The sequence below is a fragment of the Eurosta solidaginis genome, chromosome 3 (genome assembly GCF_040869045.1).
Source record: "Eurosta solidaginis isolate ZX-2024a chromosome 3, ASM4086904v1, whole genome shotgun sequence".
NCBI lineage: Eukaryota > Metazoa > Arthropoda > Insecta > Diptera > Tephritidae > Eurosta > Eurosta solidaginis.
Window position 1 is genome coordinate 197,801,582 of NC_090321.1, and position 21,910 is coordinate 197,823,491.

The following is a 21,910-nucleotide window of genomic DNA, read 5'->3' on the forward strand; positions in this document are numbered from 1 at the left end:
CCATTGTCCAAAATCTTACTAATTTTCTATTCTACGTCATAACGTCAACCCATCTACCAAGTTTCGTCGCTTTATCTGTCTTTTGTAATGAATTATCGCACTTTTTCGGTTTTTCGAAATTTTCGATATCGAAAAAGTGGGCGTGGTTATAGTCCGATATCGTTCATTTTAAATAGCGATCTGAGATGAGTGCTCAGGAACCTACATACCAAATTTCATCAAGATACCTCAAAATTTACTCAAGTTATCGTGTTAACGGACGGACGGACGGACGGACATGGCTCAATCAAATTTTTTTTCGATCCTGATTATTTTGATATATGGAAGTCTATATCTATCTCGATTCCTTTATATATGTACAACCAACCGTTATCCAATCAAACTTAATATACTCTGTGAGCTCTGCTCAACTGAGTATAAAAAATTTGATGGAGCCATGTCCGTCTGTCCGTTAGCACGATAACTTGAGTAAATATTGAGATATCTTTACCAAATTTGGTACACGAGCTTATCTGGACCCATAATCGATTGGTATTGAAAATGAGCGAAATCGGATGATAACCACGCCCACTTTTTATATATATAACATTTTGGAAAACACAAAAAACCTGATTATTTAGTAAATAATACACCTAGAATGTTGAAATATGACGTGTGGACTGATATTGAGACTCTTGATAAAAATTAAAAAAAAAAATTTTTAAATAGGCGTGGCACCGCCCACTTCTAATAAAATAAATTTTAGAAATATTATTAATTATAAATCAAAAATCGTTAAACCTATCATAAAAAAATTCGGTAGAGAGGTTGCCTTTACTATAAGGAATGCTTTGAAGAAAAATTAACGAAATCCGTTAAGGACCACGCCCACTTGTATACAAAAGATTTTTAAAAAGGTCGTGGACGAATAAAATAAGCTATATCTTTGCAAAAAAGAGCTTTATATCAATGGTATTTCATTTCCCAAGTGGATTTATAACAATAAATATGAAAAATTTCAAATTAACAAAATGGGCGTGGCACCGCCCCTTTTATGACTAAGCAATTTTCTGTTCCGGGAGTCATAACTCGAACAAAAATTAGTTCAGAATAGAATCATATGTATACGTATTATTGCGCAGCATTGTAACACTATTGTCTGTATATATCTGTGCACACAAAACAAACAACAACAGCATTTCAAGTGTACAGCTGGGTATGTAATGTCCGGTTTCACCCGAACTTAGATTTCCTTACTTGTTTTATATTATGTTGGGTTTTATTGGTCTGTTAGTGATAAATTATTTTATAAATTTTTCGTCTTCAAGACCGGGGTTGTTATTTCTTTTTCTTTATATTGCGTTGTGACATATTTTAAATGTGCTGATATTAATAATAAAACAGGAAAGCAATTTAAAATTGTCCATGGAATGCTCCTTAAAATCGCTTATATGTGTTTTGCTAATTAATTTTTTTAAACTTACAGAATCGTATGGAAGAATCAAAAGCTTTATTTAGAACTATTATTACGTATCCGTGGTTCCAAAATTCGTCGGTTATTCTTTTCTTAAATAAGAAAGACTTATTAGAAGAAAAAATTATGTATTCGCATTTGGTAGATTACTTTCCTGAATATGATGGTGAGTACTTAATAAATAACGTATAATTTAGTTTAGATTTTTTATAAGTGATAAACTAGTTTAAAAAAAGTTGGAACGCTAAAATATGCATAACTCTTAATTGCTGTACATATTTAACATTTTAAAATTGCCAAAATTAAAAAAAAAACAAAACTTTGTGATTTACTAAGGACCCAAATGTGATCACGCTGCCGCTAAACAATTTGTTTTAAAAAAATATCTGGCTGCGAATCCAGATCCTGAACGTCAATGCTACTCTCACTTCACAACAGCTACAGGTTAAAAACATATATAGTTTTTCTAAAAAAAAAATACCGTAGTTGTAGCTGATGCTGCGCGCTGATTCTATAACGTTTGAAATATTGCTAGTTTAGACAAATAATACATACATACATATATCTAATTGTTAGTATTTGTAGGTTTTTATTATAAAAATAAGTTTTATTTACAATTAAGTACCCAATAATTTTTATATATATTTGTAATAACGGTATTGCTTGTACGCTTTCTGTAACTTGATATTATTTAGGTCCACAAAGGGATGCGATTGCCGCCCGTGAATTCATACTTCGCATGTTTGTAGACCTTAATCCAGATTCCGAAAAAATCATATATTCTCATTTCACATGTGCTACGGGTAAGTAAAAAGTATTATTTTATATAAGTGTGACTTATGTACATTTGTATAAGTGTGTGTGTTTAATGAAAGAATGATTGTGTCGTGTGAGTTTTGAAAATGGCATAAAATATTTTTGAAGTTTGCTCATAAACACACTTGTAAGCGAAGGATGATTATATCTTATGGCATAAGTTTTGTGCACGGGAGGTAAATACTTTTTGGTCATTTGTAAATTAATAGATGCATTTAAGCACAGCTTGTCTAATAATTACGTATTTACTAATATAAAAGAATTGCTTTCGTACACAAATGTATTGTAGTATGATGTACATATATGTATGTATGCGTAACGCTAGCGTTTTGATCATTAATGATTACGCCAATCTCTTTAACTAAAAATGTTTCATTTCCTAAATGCCTTATTATACCTCTGGACGTTGCGCCGTGGTCATCGTCTTGCAAACCTTCGCGCCTATTTGTATACATCATAGATACTGAAAATATTAAACTTGTCTTCTGTGCTGTAAAAGACACAATCATGCAAAATGCTCTCAAAGAATTCAATCTGGGCTAAAAAAAAATGGCTGCTGTAATGGACGTCTCGTATAACTTAGACTGGACGGAGCGCATCATCTGTCTTGTTTAACACTCCACTTGCCCTCTATTCAACGCGTCACATTTCCTATTTCTTATACAACACGAATTTCATATTACCAATTGGCTTAATTTTATTATATTGTAATATTAATAAATTAAAAAAAGGTATAATTTTCATAAAAGTAATATAATTATAAATAGTCACAAAATGGTTATTTAATTTTTATTTATTTATTTTTTTTTCGTGTAAATCTCACTTTACAAAAGTAACCTAACCTATGTAGTAATTGAAATGTAAAATAAAAAAAGTCCGTAAACGTTTTTATACTCAGCTGAGCAGAGCTCACAGAGTGTATTAATTTTGTTCGCATAACGGTAATCCGTAACGGCATAAACTAATCGAGATAGATATAGACTTCTATATATCAAAATGATTTGGGCGAAAAAAGAAATTCATTTAGCCATGTCCGTCCGTCTGTCCGTAAACACGATAACCTGAGCAAATTTTGAGAAATCTTAATGAAATTTTGTATGTAAGCTCCTGGGCACTCATCTCAGATCGCTATTTAAAATGAACGAAATCGGACTATAATCACGTCCACTTTTTCGATATCGAAAATTTCTAAAAACCGAAAAAGTGCGATAATTCATTATCAAAGACGGATAAAGCGATGAAAATTAGTAGGTGGGTTGACCTTATGACGCAGAATAGAAAATATGCAAAATTTTGGACAATGGCATGGCACCGCCCACTTTTAAAAGAAGGTAATGTAAAAGTGTTGCAAGCTGTAATTTGGCAGTCGTTGAAGATATCATGATGAAATTTGGCAGGAAAGTTACTCCTATTACTATATGTGTGCTAAATAAAAATTAACAAAACCGGATAACGAACACACCCACTTTAAAAAAGAAATTTTAAGTCAAATTTAAAAAAAAAAACATTTAATATCTTTACAGTATATAAGTAAATTATGTCAAAATTCAACTGCAGTAATGATATGGTGCAACAAAATACAAAAATAAAATAAAATTTCAAAATGGGCGTGGCTCCGCCATTTTTAATTTAATTTGACTAGAATACTTTTAATGTCATAAGTCGAACAAAAATTTACCAATCCTTGTGAAATTTGGTAAGGGCATAGCTTCTATCCCGGTAACTGTTATTAAACCTTTAGATTGATACCCATATCGTACAAACACATTCTAGAGTCACCCCTGGTCCACCTTTATGGCGATATCTCGAAAGGCGTCCACTTATAGAACTAACGCCCACTCCCTTTTAAAATACTATTAACACCTTTCATTTGATACCCATATCGTGCAAACAAATTCTAGTCACCCCTGGTCCGCCTTTATTGCGATATCTCGAAAAGGCGCACACCTATAGAACTAAGGCCCACTCCCTTTTAAAATAATCATTAACACCTGTCATTTGATACCCATATCGTACAAACACATTCTAGAGTCATCCCTGGTCCACCTTTATGACGATATCCCGAAATGGCGTCCACCTATAGAACTATGGCCCACTCCCTTTTAAAATAATCTTTAATACCTTCCATTTGTTACCCATGTCATACAAACAAATTCCAGGGTTACCCTAGGTTCATTTTCCTACATAGTGATTTTCCCTTATTTTGTCTCCAAAGCTCTCAGCTGAGTATGTAATGTTCGGTTACACCCGAACTTTGCCTTCCTTGTTTCACTTTCACATTTTGAGTAAAATAGTGTGAGCTCTTATTTGAGAATAATTGTCTGGAGGCTAACACTCCAGACAAGGCGAAACTGGTATTACCACAAAACTTTGTCTGTTTGATTATAAAAAAAGGGGTAAAGTCTCAATATATGTTAGAGCAACATGCGTTGTTGGGGTATTATCAGCATAAATTGGCGCTTAGGATATTTTTGTCGTTGCGTAACAAGTCACGCAAGCTATCCCTGTTTCACGATAATTGATGCCAATTGGGAATATCAAGGGAGTTAAAGAGTTCTTCCATCTGCCACTCCTAACTTAGTATAGGTTGGAATCGCGGACAAGCCCAGATATCTCGCGGATAACTTTTCCTCGAATACTTCTATATTCCTCCTATCTTCTCTCGAACTTGCTTGATGAGCTTGCTCATATGAAGTGCGCTAGTTTGACGGCAAGGTGGATCTTTTTAAGCTTTTCAAAAATACCCGAAACGCATTCTCCGAAATCGGTAAGGAACTTTCTACACTGGGGGATAAATTCAAGTATTATGAAAACTTGTTTAAAATTTTTTAAATGTAATACCGATATATCTTCTAATGCTAGAAACTGTTGTAGAAAAGTTAAAAAACGAAAACGGACTAATGTCTCGGCTGGCGTACATGCCCTTGACCCCGTTCAAAACATCCCTAACCCAATCGTTCCCGCACCCAGCACCCTAGAATTAATAAACTTAGCAACCCCAAGTCCACTTACAGTAGAGCCTTCAACAGCAAAGGCACCTTCAACAAAACCAACAGCTAAAAGAAATATTGAACCTGCAAACCGTTCTCAGGCGACTGAAGCTGGTACTAGGAAGTTGGTTGTAGTCTCCTAAAAAATCCATATTCGTGTCAAGATTCGAGAGGGAGGTATCTGATGAGGATCTGAAGTCTTATATCTCCTCAAAAAGGAAAACTGGCACGTAACAATTCGGAAATTTAATTTTAGTTAAGAAAGAGGTGTATCTTCCTTAGATTAGATGTACCCATTGAACATTTTGATACTATCTTGAGTAACGTTATTTGGCCCCCTGGGGCACTAGTGTGGGAATTTGAATATAAGCGGAATAAGAGTGTTCCAAACTTAGCAAAGATCCCTCTTAATAACACTGAGTCAAATACTGAACGTAAAACCTGTTTTAGATATATTTTACCAAAATGTTAGAGACCTAAATACCAAATTAACTGAAAATCATTTAACTTAAGTTTCGATATAATTGCTTTTACTGAAACTAGGCTGAAACCCACGTTTTTAATTCAGAAATCCTCTGTAATGACTACTAAATATGTAGAAATGACCGCCGGAACAGGGTTGGAGGTGGATTTCTGCTTGCTGTACACTCAGAGAAAAAATCGTTCTACAAGGAACGAAACAAGTTCAAAATTAAGAACATTCGTCGACAAAAGTCTGTTAAGTACGTTTTTTCTTAACTCGTGACCGATGGGCTTGTTTTAAGCACAGTTTTTCCAAGCACACCGTTCGTATTTTGTGACCACTTCGGTATTGATATGTGAACCTTCTGTGCTCATTTCAAGCACTACTTGGGCTTGATTTAAGATTTTTCGTTCTCACGCTTCGAGAACGATTTGTGGTCGATTTAACATTTTTCGGTCTCAATTCAAGAACGACTTGTGCTTGATCATTGATGGGAGTGTGAAGGTACCATGTATTTATTTTTTTATTAATAAATATTTTTTTTGTAATTAATAAAAAATATTAATAACAAAAAAAATTATTATTAAAATTCCAAAATAATATGAATTTTTTCAAACATTTCTCTTATTGAGAAATTCTTCTTATTTGATGATGCAATCTGAATATATATTTAAAACATTGCATAACAAGATTGAGAATTACATGTGCATATTTGAATGGAACTCAACGAAAAAAGAGTTAAAAAAATAGAATATAAAAAAATTGTTTTAAAAAACTTCAGAGTTTGACGGTGATCGAACTCGCGCCACACGATCGCAACCGCAACATCATAGCCACTGGGCCACTGCAACTGCTTGATAGCTTGTGCCATAGAGCTGGATTTCGATTCGATTCTTAATCGATTTAATCGATCTTTTTTTAGAAATGTAGAATCGATTCTTCTTTAGGTGTCGAAGTTTTCATCACTATCTACTTTACGGACGCTTGAGGAAATACATGTTCTGTAATTTTTGTTTTTATAAATTTAACTTTATTGTGTTGGTGGCTCCGAAAGAAAGGAGAAAGATGGAGAAATTTCTTCGCACTTCTGGGAAGCAATATATTGAACATGTGTTTATCTATTTTGTGGTATGATATTGTGTTCAGTACGAAATGAAAGCTAATGGATGGAAATGTCTTCATCAACATCTCCTATAGAATCCTTTTTTGAACCTAATAACAACAACATAAGCAAGTCTCAGTTTGTAGATGAGCGAAGAAAACAACTGGATTGTGCTTTCACTAGAATGTTTGCCACAGATATGCAACCCTTTAGGATTGTCGAAGATAACAGATTCAGATCTTTTACACAATCTTGGATCCTCGGTACGTTTTGCCTTCACGAGTAACATTAACAAATACATATCGTTAGCTTAATGTGAAAATATGCTAAGTCACTTTTTTTGAAAAATTGTATTTTAATGCAGTTTTAAAGTTGAATTCAAAATACATCGATCACAATAAAAAAATATTAAAATTTTTCATTTTTACGTGCTTTGGGCAATGATGCGTAAATGTGCTAATTCGTTAGCTGTTAAAAAAATGTGCTAAGTCAACCTGTCAATAATATCAATTTGAATTACTAGTCATTTCTTTGTGCGCGCATTTTATTTATTTATTTCATTCATTCAGTCTAAAAGTACATGCTTTGTTGTTGTTGTTGTATTAACCATAAAGACACTTTCCGAAGGCTTTGGGGAGTGTTACCGATGTTGATGGCCCTTTGCCGGATATAGATCCGGTAGGTTCCGGTAACAAAGCACTATTAAGGAACTACTAGCTCGATCATCTCGGGAACGATTTATATGACCACATTAAACCTTCTAGGCCGTCCCGCCCACCCTACCCCCTAGTTCCATGAGGAACTTGGGGTCGCCAGAGCCTCGGCTGTCAATGAAATAGGATTCGCCACTGTTAGGTGAGTTGACAATTGATTTGGAGAAGCTATATATTATGCTGGCAACCCCTTGAGAGGGTTGCGAACACAACCCCTTGAAATTGGATTTACCCAATGAGACATGCCTGTGGTGTATGATAAATGCTTTGCACTGACCATAATCTACTTCAATTCTTACATGTCGATAACTGCATGCTTTCTTACAGACTAGTTAAAAATAGAAAATTCAAGCTTAAACTTATATACGCTGTTATTAAAATTAATAACACTACTGAATCGATTTGCTAGATCTATAGTCCTAGTTATAGGTTCATTCATAGCATAATTCCTTTTATGAGTTATTTCGATAAATAATCTATTATGCCGAAGGTCACGCAGTGGAATATATGGAATGAACAAATTAGATAAATCAGAGCAATTCGTGCTAAAGTTTATTACATTATAGGCAAGCATGCGTGAGATAAAAGTTCTTCTGTCATGCAAAGCCTGAAGACCAAGCAAGAAGAATACGTAAAGCAATTTTGTAAACATTTTTGGAACTTTCTCAATTTTATAGGAGTTAGATTCATAGAAAGGATTCCATATTATTTAGCAATATTCAATACCACTTCAGACCAAGGATATATAAAGTGCCTTCAACGTCATATGGTCCTTAAAGTCACTGGTGTTACGCCTACTGATCCCAACCATTGCAACAAATTTTGAAACAACGAAATCAATGTGACTAGAAAAAGAGAGTTTGGAGTCAAAAATTACACCCAAGTCTTTACTTTCTTGACAACGATTAAGAGATTTAGTTTGTAGATAAAGTATGTGGCAGTTGTCTTTATGGAATAAGACACAACACAGCATTTGTTTGAATTTAAAAATAAGTTATTGTCTGCGCACCATCCGGCTAAAGAGTCCAGATCAGCACCGTTAGAAATAAAATAAATAAATAAATGTACGGCGCGATAACCTCCGAAGAGATTTTAGGTCGAGCTTCTCTTCCAATTTACGTCGTGCTCCTTTTTTTTTAATTTTTCATACAAATTGGAGGGACGGGACCTACTTGTTTTATGCCCACTCCGAACGGCATCTGCGAGGAAGATGAGTTTTCACCGAGAGCTTTTCATGGCAGAAATACACTCGGAGTGCTTGCCAAACACTGCCGAGGAGCGACCCCGCTTAGAAAAATTTTCTTCTAATTGAAAAACCTTATTTCTAAAATTTTGATGTTGCTTTGCCTGGGGTGTGAACCCAGGGCGTTCGGCGTGGTAGGCGGAGCACGCTACCATCACACCACGGTGGCCGCCAATAGTTAGAAATAGTCTGACAAATAAATAGTATTCTTTGCGAAATATATAGTTTTAGTGTTATATTTCAATCATTAAATGGGAGGAGTGATGGGGAAACATACTGAGTAAAGTGCTAAGTCTGGAGAAAAAATTTGTTTTGAGTGAGGAAATTGTGCTAAGTCATAAAATAGCTGCTGGGTTAGCATACATGATTTTTATTTATCTTTTTCAAAGCTTCTACACTCAAAAGTCTTGCAACTAAGGTATCCTCATTCACAGTTTTGAAAAAAAAGGTTATTTCAAAAATTAATCACTTCTTTTCGTCTCCTGTAAAATTCGTAAAAAGTGACTTAGCACATTTTCACATTAAGCTAACGATATATAAAATCAATACTTTTTATGACATAGCAGCAAGCTCGAAAACAGAAGTGGCAATTTTTATGGAATTCCGTCAATTAAATTCCTTATTCCTTTTTATTTTCAATAAGCTAAGAAAACACTTCCATAATGAAACTACGCAAACCATGACACAAATTGCCTTATGTTGTCAATTGAAAGTTCCGTATACCTCATTGATTAAAAGGCTGCTAAACGTATACTTCCTTTGTATATGACGCTGAACATAGATGGATTCTAATGCCGCAAACGAAGCGAGAACATTATACATATTATAATAATAAGTGTTAAAGAAGAAAGTGTATTGGTTAATGTTCCCAAGGTTGGTTTCCCTACATTTTCAAATAAAAGATTCAAAAAAACGCAAAAAGTATGACATTTCGCCAAAGACTATACTAATTATCTCACTCCGATGAAAGGATCAAGTGAAGACCCATGTGGCATTCCTTGATGATTCCAATTTTGTCGGCAGGCAACGAAACGAGAGAGAAACTGTCCAGCTTTATTTATCGGGAAAAATCGTATAAATGGTTAAGTACGTAAGCAAGTACACTGTTACAAAGAATAAGCAAAATTTAAATAAACTTTGTTTGGTTCGATTTAATCGATTAAATCGATTTTTTCTAGAATACTCTGGTTGAGTGTCAAAAACATACTGCGCTAGAAGTAGAAATGTCATATCAGCGAAAAAAAGTAACAATTAGCTGATAAACCTCCACCATCTGTATGGTTTTGGCATAATGAAACTGTTTAGCTAGTTGAAGCGTTTTTTCCAAGCTCGCTTGAAAAAAAAAAACACCTATCGATACAATTGAGTTCTTGTGTATACGCACCCACCCAGCCAACAAATAGCCACATTTATTCATATTTCCTTGCTAAAAACTTTTAATTCGATGCTAAAGCCTTCCGACTCCATTATTTTCTTGGGTGACTTCATAATGCTGCACATATCATTGTACATCTGTGACTTTAATATCGTACCAGTTTCGTCAAAGTCTTCCAACAATGAATTTCTAGACGGAATGGCCGGGTTCATCATCCCTGTGCGGACCATCGCTGTCTCCATTTGGGAGAGCAAAGAAGTGTTCCCTCCATAATCCAGGTACCCTCTGAACATCGGTTAGAAGGTCGCCGTTTTCGTTCTTACAGGAGTTTGCTCCCGCAGTTACGAATGTTGTGGTAAAATTTGCGGCCGTTATTCCTGGTGGCTAGCAGGTCAAGCTCCTTGCGCTCACTCCTTTCTTCCTGTAAATGCGTCTTTCCCTAATCAATTCGCGATAGCGTTCACACACTCTTTTTGCTGCGCTCCGTTTTTACGTCGGCAGCGTCTGTTCTTTCAATTGCACGCGGCATTCTTCATCGTACCAGTTTTTTTTTTTCGTAACCAAGGTTTTCCTCGGCTTCGGCATGAAGAGATATGCGCCCCCTGTTGCTGTATTCCGTCGAGTCGATGTGGGCTCTCAGGGAGCAGGTGTAAGAGTCGGGTTGCGAAATTCATTGGCAGTCTATTGCGATTGCAGCATTTCGACGTCTAGCATTACTTATATGATCATACTACTTGTATCGTAGCCGGCATAGTCATATGAGTGTCTGAACGTAATCGCTGAATTGATTATTTATTGGTATTTGTTATATCTATTATTACTTTAAAATATGTTCCAACGAACTTTTGGTCCCAAAAATAGAAACTTGTAACAAAATAAATGGAGATTTTCTTACTATCGTATGTTGTAATCCCATTGAACCTTTACGATTCACGTATTACTTAATTTCCATTCGTATCGCATACGATCCGTGATTTCATGTTACGATTCGGCACCTGTATTCCGAACGATAACACAGACGTATCATTGTGGATACGACAAGTGTGATAACTTCTGCATAAACGTCAAAATTACAAATAGAATGGATCAACTGATTTTTTTATTGACTATTGCTGTCTCATTCTGTATCTCTTTCTATCACCCGTTGAAGATAGCCGGCCCTATGCGCCGCCATATTAAACACCATGTCAAAACGCTTAAAAGCAGCCATATTGAACATCCTGTCAGTCATTTGACGGATAAGATATCACACCTGAGCGGCATGATTCAATCACAGGAGTTTTGCCCGGCTGAAAAATTTTTTGACAGTTGCAGCCATTTTGCTCCCAAATCGAATTGACATCCGTTAACTGTGTTGTTTCTTTGCGATTTCTCGAAAAATAGAAGTAGTAGAAATAGGAAGCAATCAGTTTACAAATACCCAGTTTGGCTGAACATAAGATATTTTATGAAAAGTACGGACACCAAGGAATCGTGCACTTTCGTGAACCTATGAACACACGAAACCTTAACCAATTTAAAATTCAACGTCAAAAACTCGATTAGTAAATCGATTCACGTAAAAATATCATTAGTAAATAATGAAGATGCAGAAACGAAATGTACTCATTAAGAATCTTAACTTATTCATTCCTTATGTTCGGATCATTCGTCTGCATTAAAGGATAGGTAGCATCAAACGAACGTGTTCCGAATATTCTAAATTAACGGTTTATCCGGAGCACTTCCATGAATACTGAAACGGAAGACAGCTTTCCGAAATTTCAGAATAAAAATCCCAATAAACGTAGCAGGACCGCAAAAATGCTGAAATCTTCTGTCAAAGTCAAGGCCGCTATATAAAGTTCTAAACCAATAAGCCATTTTCTTTTACTTTTTTGTCAGTTTATTGCGACTGCTGAGTAGAGTATCACCCCATGTCGGCTGCCAGTTCGAAATCGTCCTATTTAAAAGTATTTTCCAAAAATTTCCCATTTCAGGATTTGTCACAAAAACGCCCTATATCAGAGTTAGGTTGAAGAACGCCTTATCTCAGAATGCTTTTCATTAACTCCCACTTATTTAAAAATGCATTGAACTTATGCTCAGATAGGGAGTTTTTGAAACAAGTTTTAAAATAGTGTATCTTTGAATAAATTCTGACGTACGGTATTCTTCAAACAAATTCTGGAAGCATGACCAGACCAATTTATCAATTCACGAAATATTTAGTAGAATATGATCAAAACGCGTTTCGAGTACTCCTTTGACAACTTTTGTGGTATTGTAAGAGTTTTTGTCAAGTAAAAATTTACCATTTTTTATACGTGGAGTCAAGTAACCACGTTGTAAGGAACAGGGTGAACTTTTAAAACTTCTAAAACATTTCTTCATAGCGCCAATCAATGCCTTTTTTCATGTGGACACCGTGTCCATGCTTATTTTAGCTGAAAACTGTGTTTAATATGTCTATGACAGACCAAAATTTTAAATCCCATTTTTAATTTAGGCAAGATTTTAACTAAAGAGTATTTTAGTCAGCGACTATGATTACGGGCCAATATGTTATGGGATATAAGAACTGTTCATCACGTTGAAATAAATAAGCCTCGTTGTCAGGATGTATGATTTATTTTCATTAATAATGTTTATTAAGTGTGTTGTGTTTTAAAGATACACTTGAATATTTGTATTGGTTATAAAATAGGATATTGACGAAACAATTATATTAATGAAATAAGATTCATGGAGTTAATTAGAAGCGCGTTATGACTTGAGACGTTGCGTTACGACGTTGTACATACGATGACCGAAGATTCTCGACAACCACTTGTTGTATGTTAACGTTGTCATCCACAAATTGATTTTGATGACAATTAATAGGCAAAGGACATTTCCTTATCCGTATAGGGTGATTCGTTAAGAAATGGGATGTGAAGATTCCATTCAAGACGTACGATTTTCCGAAATATGTATCTACATCCACCTTAAAACTCTGAACCACGGTTATCTAGGTTACGATAATCTTATTTAAAACCCGATTCCAAAATTCTAAATCTCGCATGAGCTTTCTAATTATCTAGAGTCATGCGATCCAAGTGGAGGAGTTCTTTAGCATAGTACAAAGCTGTATAGCTTCATTTTCCCAAACCCTGTTGTCAACTTTACCTACACGAAACGAATCCTGTTACAAATGTGAATGTAAATATATTTTTGCGGGGGAATAAAGGGGTGGAATAACCTAAAAGGTTGTACGTTGTTATATTAAATCACTAACGAGATGATCGGGCTAGTACCTTAATGGCGCTAGTTACTGGAACATGACAGCTTTATGCTCTACAAAGAACCATCACCATCTATAACACTCCCCGAAACTTTCGGGAGTGTGTTTATCCTTACTACAACAAGTATAGAGTTTCAAGTTTCAGGCTTAATGAAAAGTTACTTCAAAATCGATCGCAAGATTCCACATTAAATAGGGACTTAAGCTATGTTCAAAGTTTCAGGTTCCTAGGTTATCGGGAAGTTGCTTAAAAGCCGATCTCACGATTACTTACCTCATATGAATATCTTTATACCCAGTGTGCACTTGCACACTTTTGTTGGATAACGCTAGTACGTAATGCTTTAAACAAATCGATACAGATATAAAAAAAATTTAATTCATGGCGTGATAACCTCCGAAGAGATTTTAGGTCCAGCTTCTATTCCAATTTGCGTCGTGCTCCTTTTTAATTTTCGCTACAAATTGCCAGGACATTTGTAGGGAAAATTAAAAAGGGGCTCGACGCAATTCGGTATAGAAGCTGGACCTAAAATCTCTTCCGAGGGGCCTACAGGCAGGGTAGATAAATTTTGATTGAGAAACTTTTCATGGCAGAAATACACTCGGAGTGTTGGACAAATCACTGCCGAGGGGCGACCCCGATTAGAAAAACGTGTTTCTAATTGAAATTTTATCTAAATTTGTAATGTTACTTTTCCCGGGAGTTGAACCAAGGACCCTCGGTGTGGTAGGCGGAGGACGCTACCACTACACCCCGGCGGCCGCGAGATTGAATAGACTTCACTATAGTAAAGTTATCAGCATCGGAGCAAGTTTTGAGTGAGCCATGTCCGTCCGTTGACAAGAGAGATAGAGTAAATCTGAGATAGCGTTACGAAATTCGGTATGCTGGCTCATTTTCGAATAATTTTTATTCGAATAGTCCCACCCCTATTTACAATCTAAGTCCTCAATACATAATCCTTCCAAAGACTTTACTCGACTCTGCGCTCCCTCCTCGAACTCCAAAATATTTGATTGAAATATTCTACCGAACTGTATGTAATATTTGTTCCAAATATGAGCCAAATTGGACATCATAGGTCGCTTTCTATTCATGTATGTATTGTGTTCCAAATATAAGCCAAATCAGACCACGAATACGATTTTTTGAAATATTTCAATCCATGCGCCACCTATCGGAGTTTTTTTCTTATTGCATTGTCATCGGGTTCTGAACTACATATTATGCAAGTTTCAAGCTTGTAGCTTGTCGGGAAGTTACTTAAATTTCAATTACAAAATTCGTGCCGGCCAACCAGCCAGCCAGCCAGCCTGTCAAGTCAAGCTAAATAAAACCGTTCAAAAAACAAAAACTATTTTGTCACTATGTACAAAATAGTATTAACTACGAGGCCGTTAATAATTTTTCACTCAAAAACTCAAGAATATAACAAATCCATCCAAATTTGGCTGACATATTCCCATTTGACCCTTATTTTTTAAGCAGATAATACCCATGGCGGAACTATACAAGGTGGTGCCATACCTACAAACATAAATAAAAGTTCCATGTTCTTTCTTTTTGTGAATTCGATGGACAAATGTCAAAATCGTACTGCGCCGGAAGTTGGCGTATCAAATCAAATAAAACAAGTAAGGACGGGACTGTCTTCGGCTGTGCCGAAGACTTCATACCTTTCATGAATGGGGCTGAACAATAATCTTATCCCGTTCGTAATCTCCAAATAATCGGATGTATAAGATAAGAAATATATAGTGAACAGATGTACATACCTAAACGATTTTTAAGATAAATATAAAATAAAAAATGGCAAAAAATCCCCTTATATGAACTATCGCTGCATGGGATATATATTATATATAGCTCCGATCGAAATGATTTTTACAGGAAATCTATGATATATTAGAATATATATCACCAAGTTTCACGTGTTTATATTGGAAACTAAGGGAGGAATGACCAAAAATCTTTCTATCTGAACGATCGGTTGTATGGGATAGGTATATACTAAATACATATAGCTCCGATCAAAGTGATTTTTTCAGGAAATCTATGATATATTAGAAGAAATATCACCAAGTTTAACGTTTTTATATTGGAAATTAAGGGAGAAACTGCCAAAAATCTTTCTATCTGAACGATCGGTTGTATGGGATATATACTATATATAGCTCCGCTCAAAGTGATTTTTTCAGAAAATCTATGATATATTAAGATATATCTACCCGAGTTTCACGTTTATACTTTCTAAATTAAGGGAGAAATGGGCAAAAATCTTTCTATCTGAGCGATCGGTTGTATGGGATTTAACTATATATAGCTCCGATAAAAGTTATTTTTTCAGGATATCTTCTATTATATATTTTAAGATATATATCACCGAGTTTCACGTTTATACTTTCTAAATTGCGGCAGGAATGACCAAAATCGTCTTATCTGAACGATCGGTTGTATGGGAGATATATGTTATAGTGGTCCGATCGTACCGGATCCGACAAATGTCTAATATAATAGAAAAATACATCCTTGTGCCAAATTTCATTGAGATATCTGAAAATTTGAGGGACTAGTTTGCGTTCAAACAGACAGACGGACGGACGAACAGACGGACATGGCTATATCAACTCAGTTCGTCGCCCTGATCAATTCGGTATACTTAATGGTGAGTCTATCTTCTATTTCTCAACGCTACAAACATCGGACCAAAGTTAATATACCATTCCATGTTCATGAAAGGTATAAAAAGGGGGTGGCACCTACCATACAAATGGACTGTTTAATACAGCATAACTCTGGAAGTATTCATGCAAAAACTTTGAAATCCAGTAAAGAGTTAAATTGGATCAATCCCTAACACCACTAAGAAAATAAAGGGTGAGTAAGAATTTAGGGTGTAATGATCATCCCAAGGTGGTGCTTCCCTGTTACTTGCTGGAACAGCTGCAGTTGATGTAAATGCGTGCTTTTTCGTCTATAGACGGCTTTACGTACAAAAATTTACTCTCTTTAGAAATATGAGAGTGCATTTTGGCGGAAACACTTCAGCAGCAGCTTTTGCTAGACAACTTCTTGAAATTAATTATGGCAAAATTCCTATTTCTTTACTAACAGATTTAATTTCTTTTCCTGCAGGTTTTTGAGAAATTATGACATCACCTGATGCTTTAATAGCTAATGTTTCTTCCAAATATTGAATCTATCTTTACAAACTATAAATGGCTTTGAGAAAAATAATGAGGATGTTAATATCACTAGAACCAAGACAACTTATCACTCTATTAACACAGTCGCGGAAGAGTCCCAAGCTGTGCATATCCGATTGAGTTTATTAGCTCTTTTGAGCTATCAGAAATTTCTCCTCATCGGTTGATCCTTAAGAAAGGGCCCATAATATCATAATATTTATGCTTCGTTATTTCGATTCTCCACGCTTATGTAGTGGGACAAGGCTTTTCATCACAAAACGTTTACGAATGTCATTGAAGCAATTCATTTTATCGGAACTTTTCGAAAACAAAAAAGTTTAAAACCAAATAAATATCACCAAGTTTAACGTTTTTATATTGGAAATTAAGGGAGAAATTGCCAAAAATCTTTCTATCTGAACGATCGGTTGTATGGGATATATACTATATATAGCTCCGATCAATGTGATTTTTTCAGAAAATCTTCTATGATATATTAAAATATATATCACCGAGTTTCACGTTTATACTTTCTAAATTTAGGGAGAAATTGCCAAAAATCTTTCTATCTGAACGATCGGTTGTATGGGATATAACTATATATAGCTCCGATCAAAGTGATTTTTTCAGGATATTTTCTATGATATATTAGAATGTATAGCACCGAGTTTCACGTTTATACTTTCTGAATTGCGGCAGGAATGACCAAAATCATCTTATCTGAACGATCGGTTGTATGGGAGATATATGTTATAGTGGTCCGATCCTACCGGATCCGACAAATGTCTAATATAATACAAAAATACATCCTTGTGCCAAATTTCATTGAGATATCTCAAAATTTGAGGGACTAGTTTGAGTTCAAACAGACAGACAGACGGACAGACGGACATGGCTATATCAACTCAGTTCGTCGCCCTGATCAATTCGGTAAACTTAATGGTGAGTCTATCTTATATATTTCTCGACGTTACAAACATCGGACCAAAGTTAATATACCATTTCATGTTCATGAAAGGTATAAAAAGTTTATAATCAGCTGTACCATGCTGTCACCTTGTATCGTTCCGCCATGATAATACCGATTTCACACAGAAAGTTAATCGAATCACAATTTCGTTTAACGAAATAATTATGTTCACCTTTTCACACAGGTTAAGATGGATAGCAGCCGTTTCGTCCTTAACTATTAAGGCAATCAAAATAAAATTAATATGCAACTACTAATTTATAGATGTTGCACCTAGCCTATATTCGCAAAAGCCTTATTATCTTTTGCTGCAAATGCAGTGAAAATCACATTTTTAATAATTTTGAAGTTTTTTCTATTTTTATAAACGATTGAAAATAATTTATTTTTGATTGTCATTTGTACTAGATTTTTGATTCCATTAGGCATTCAATAAAGCAATAACCAGATAATAAAGGATTTTTATTTTGTATGAAAGATTTAGTTCAATAAGGGCTTTAATGTAGAAAAATTTACTTTTCATTAACCCTCTATATGAAATTGGTATAAGATTCAAAAGCAAAATGCAGGGAAGGTAGTTTGTACTGCTCTCTTTTGTGTCTTCACATAAAATTGTTAAATACGCCAATAAAACCTTAATTAATATTTAAAATTCGTATGTTTTTGTTATCAGAACTGATTTTAGATCTTCCTCAAGTAATCCTTTGTGTATCTACGTAAACTAAAAAATTCAGAAAACCGTTGTACAAAATGAAAAAAGATACAACAGTTTAAATTTTTGTTATATTTTGTAAGATTTCTTACATCTACAAGAATCAATTAACAGTTTATACACTACTGAAAGTGCAAAAATACCCTCTTTCCGACAACATAAAGGTCTTGTTTGTTGACTAATTAGATATAAAGTTATAGCCCGATAATGGATCAACCAATGACAGGGGGTAACGGACGCGACAAATTTTAGACACCAATAAAATATGTTACCCGAACTTTCCGGAAAAATTTATTTTATTTTTGTAAATAAGTACACATGACTATTTACACTGCAGAAGAATAACACACACTTCCCAGTGAGATATTGTAAACTCTTACTTATACAGAAACACCCTCGCCATTCGCGATGTGACTTCTCCTTTCGGTGTCTCCACATGACACCAACCATTTATTCAACTGGTCCAGCCTTTTTTTTTAAACGGTTTTATTTTGCTTGACTTGGCCGGCCGTTGTGAACGAATTTTGTAATTAAAATTTAAGTAACTTCCCGATAAGCTACAAGCTTGAAACTTGGAATATAGTTCAGAACCTGATGACAATAATAAGATTAAAAAACTCCGATAGGTGGTGCATTGATCGAAATATTTCAAAAAATCGTATTCATTGTCCGATTTGGCTCGGCTCATATTTGGAATACATGAATAGAAAGCGACCTATGAAAAAAAATCGCCGCTAGGTGGCGCAAGGATCGAGATATTAAAGAAATCGTATTTGTGGTCTGATTTGGCTCATATTTGGAACACATTACATACAATAATAAAAAGCGGCCTATGAAAAAAATCGCCGCTAGTTGCCGTAAGTATCGAGATATTAAAAAAAAATCATATTTGTGCTCCGATTAGAATGAATAGAAAGCGACATATGAAAAACTCGCCGCCAGGTGGCGCAAGAATCGAGATATTAAAAAAATTTTATTTGTTGCCCGATTTGGCTCATATTTGGAACAAATATTACATACAGTGGTAGAGGTGACGTGAAAATATTTTGGAGTTCGAGGAGGGACGAGCATACGTGGCGCCGAGTCGAGTAAAGTCTTTGGAAGGATTATGTATTGAGGACTTAGATTTTAACAAATTTTCAGGAAAGAGTCCTTGTAATAATTAGTAACTAAATGAACTAGGTTAGGTTATGTTTGGTGGTGGCTACCCTGATAGGGAAAGCTCACTTGGACAACATGAAGGTCCGTTGTGATACCACATACAATAAAATAAAATAACGGTGACGTAGATATAGCTACTTAGAGAATCGTTGGGTAGCAACGATCAAGTTCCGAATGATACCGATCTCAACCTTGGATAAATCCTCGGGAGATCCAAGTGAGTCGCGACCGAAGTACTTTCGCCTTGTTCTGGCAAAAGCTGGGCAATCAAGCATAAAGTGATTTGATGATTCCACCTCATCATCCTCCATAGAGCTGCAGCAGGATGGATTTCCAGTATATTGAGACGTACCGCATGGATACCCATGGGGCAGTGCCCTGTCAAAACGCCAATGACCATTGATAGGTGAGACTTAGTGAACCCAAGTACTTCGGCAGACCTCCTGCCATCAATCGCAAGCGAGGTCAGGCACTCCCAGAACACCCTCGATCTCACTGTAGTTGAACTCAAGGCCTTGATAGCCGCTTGGCTATCAGAGTAGATGTTGAATTCCCTAACCAATGGTTAGTAACCATAGTAACACTGGATAGCATTTTATCCACCGCATCCTTAATAGAAAAAATATTTCTGTTTAATTTGATATTAATTGATGTAAGAGCAAAAAGATTAATCACTATGGCAGTTCCTTTCTCAGATGCCACGGATACTCTTTTTGTGGTGTGAACGTACAACTCCGCTTTTAAATGACCACAGTCTTTAAACATCTGATACACCGATGTGCAACATAAGTAAACGGTCAGGCCAAAGTGAGGGTGTGCGATGTGTGCACCATGACTCATAAACGGTCGCTGCAAGTTTTAGACCGAAGCCTTAAGAATTTAGTGTGTAATGATCATCCCAAGGTGGTGCTTCCCTGTTAATTGCTGGAACAGCCGCAGTTGATGTAAATGCGTGCTTTTTCGTCTATAGACGGCTTTACGTACAAAAATTTACTCTCTTTAGAAATATGAGAGTGCATTTTGGCGGAAACACTTCAGAAGCAGCTTTTGCTAGACAACTTCTTGAAATTAATTATGGCAAAATTCCTATTTCTTTACTAACAGATTTAATTTCTTTTCCTGCAGGTTTTTGAGAAATTATGACATCACCTGAAGCTTTAATAGCTAATGTTTCTTCCAAATATTGAATCTATCTTTACAAACTATAAATGGCTTTGAGAAAAATAATGAGAATGTTAATATCACTAGAACCAAGACAACTTATCACTCTATTAACACATATCCGATTGAGTTTATTAGCTCTTTTGAGCTATCAGAAATTTCTCCTCATCGGTTGATCCTTAAGAAAGGGCCCATAATATCATAATATTTATGCTTCGTTAATTCGATTCTCCACGCTTATGCAGTGGGACAAGGCTTTTCATCACAAAACGTTTACGAATGTCATTGAAGCAATTCATTTTATCGGAACTTTTCGAAAACAAAAAAGTTTAAAACCAAATAAATATCACCAAGTTTAACGTTTTTATATTGGAAATTAAGGGAGAAATTGCCAAAAATCTTTCTATCTGAACGATCGGTTGTATGGGATATATACTATATATAGCTCCGATCAAAGTGATTTTTTCAGAAAATCTTCTATGATATATTAAAATATATATCACCGAGTTTCACGTTTATACTTTCCAAATTTAGGGGGAAATTGCCAAAAATCTTTCTATCTGAACGATCGGTTGTATGGGATATAACTATATATAGCTCCGATCAAAGTGATTTTTTCAGGATATCTTCTATGATATATTAGAATGTATATCACCGAGTTTATACTTTCTAAATTGCGGCAGGAATGACCAAAATCATCTTATCTGAACGATCGGTTGTATGGGAGATATATGTTATAGTTGTCCGATCCTACCGGATCCGACAAATGTCTAATATAATACAAAAATACATCCTTGTGCCAAATTTCATTGAGATATCTCAAAATTTGAGGGACTAGTTTGAGTTCAAACAGACAGACAGACGGACAGACGGACATGGCTATATCAACTCAGTTCGTCGCCCTGATCAATTCGGTAAACTTAATGGTGAGTCTATCTTATATATTTCTCGACGTTACAAACATCGGACCAAAGTTAATATACCATTTCATGTTCATGAAAGGTATAAAAAGTTTATAATCAGCTGTACCATGCTGTCACCTTGTATTGTTCCGCCATGATAATACCGATTTCACACAGAAAGTTAATCGAATCACAATTTCGTTTAATGAAATAATTATGTTCACCTTTTCACACAGGTTAAGATGGATAGCAGCCGTTTCGTCCTTAACTATTAAGGCAATCAAAATAAAATTAATGTGCAACTACTAATTTATAGATGTTGCACCTAGCCTATATTCTTTTGCTGCAAATGCAGTGAAAATAACATTTTTAATAATTTTGAAATTTTTTCTATT

At 35.2% G+C, this 21,910-nt stretch overlaps 1 protein-coding gene across 12 annotated transcripts in view; it reads left to right on the forward strand.

Moving 5' to 3' along the window:
- Positions 1-21,910, forward strand: part of LOC137244858 (G protein alpha q subunit) — a 99,017-nt gene that overhangs the window by 71,042 nt on the left and 6,065 nt on the right. For 10 of the 12 annotated variants that reach the window (XM_067774503.1, XM_067774505.1, XM_067774509.1 and 7 more), the window contains 2 exons: positions 1,466-1,619; positions 2,149-2,256. In XM_067774503.1, coding sequence (XP_067630604.1) covers positions 1,466-1,619; positions 2,149-2,256 — 262 coding nt within the window. Of the gene's footprint in view, positions 1-1,465; positions 1,620-1,789; positions 1,898-2,148; positions 2,257-2,729; positions 3,051-21,910 lie in introns of those variants that run through there. The other 2 variants (XM_067774508.1, XM_067774513.1) reach the window with 1 other exon arrangement.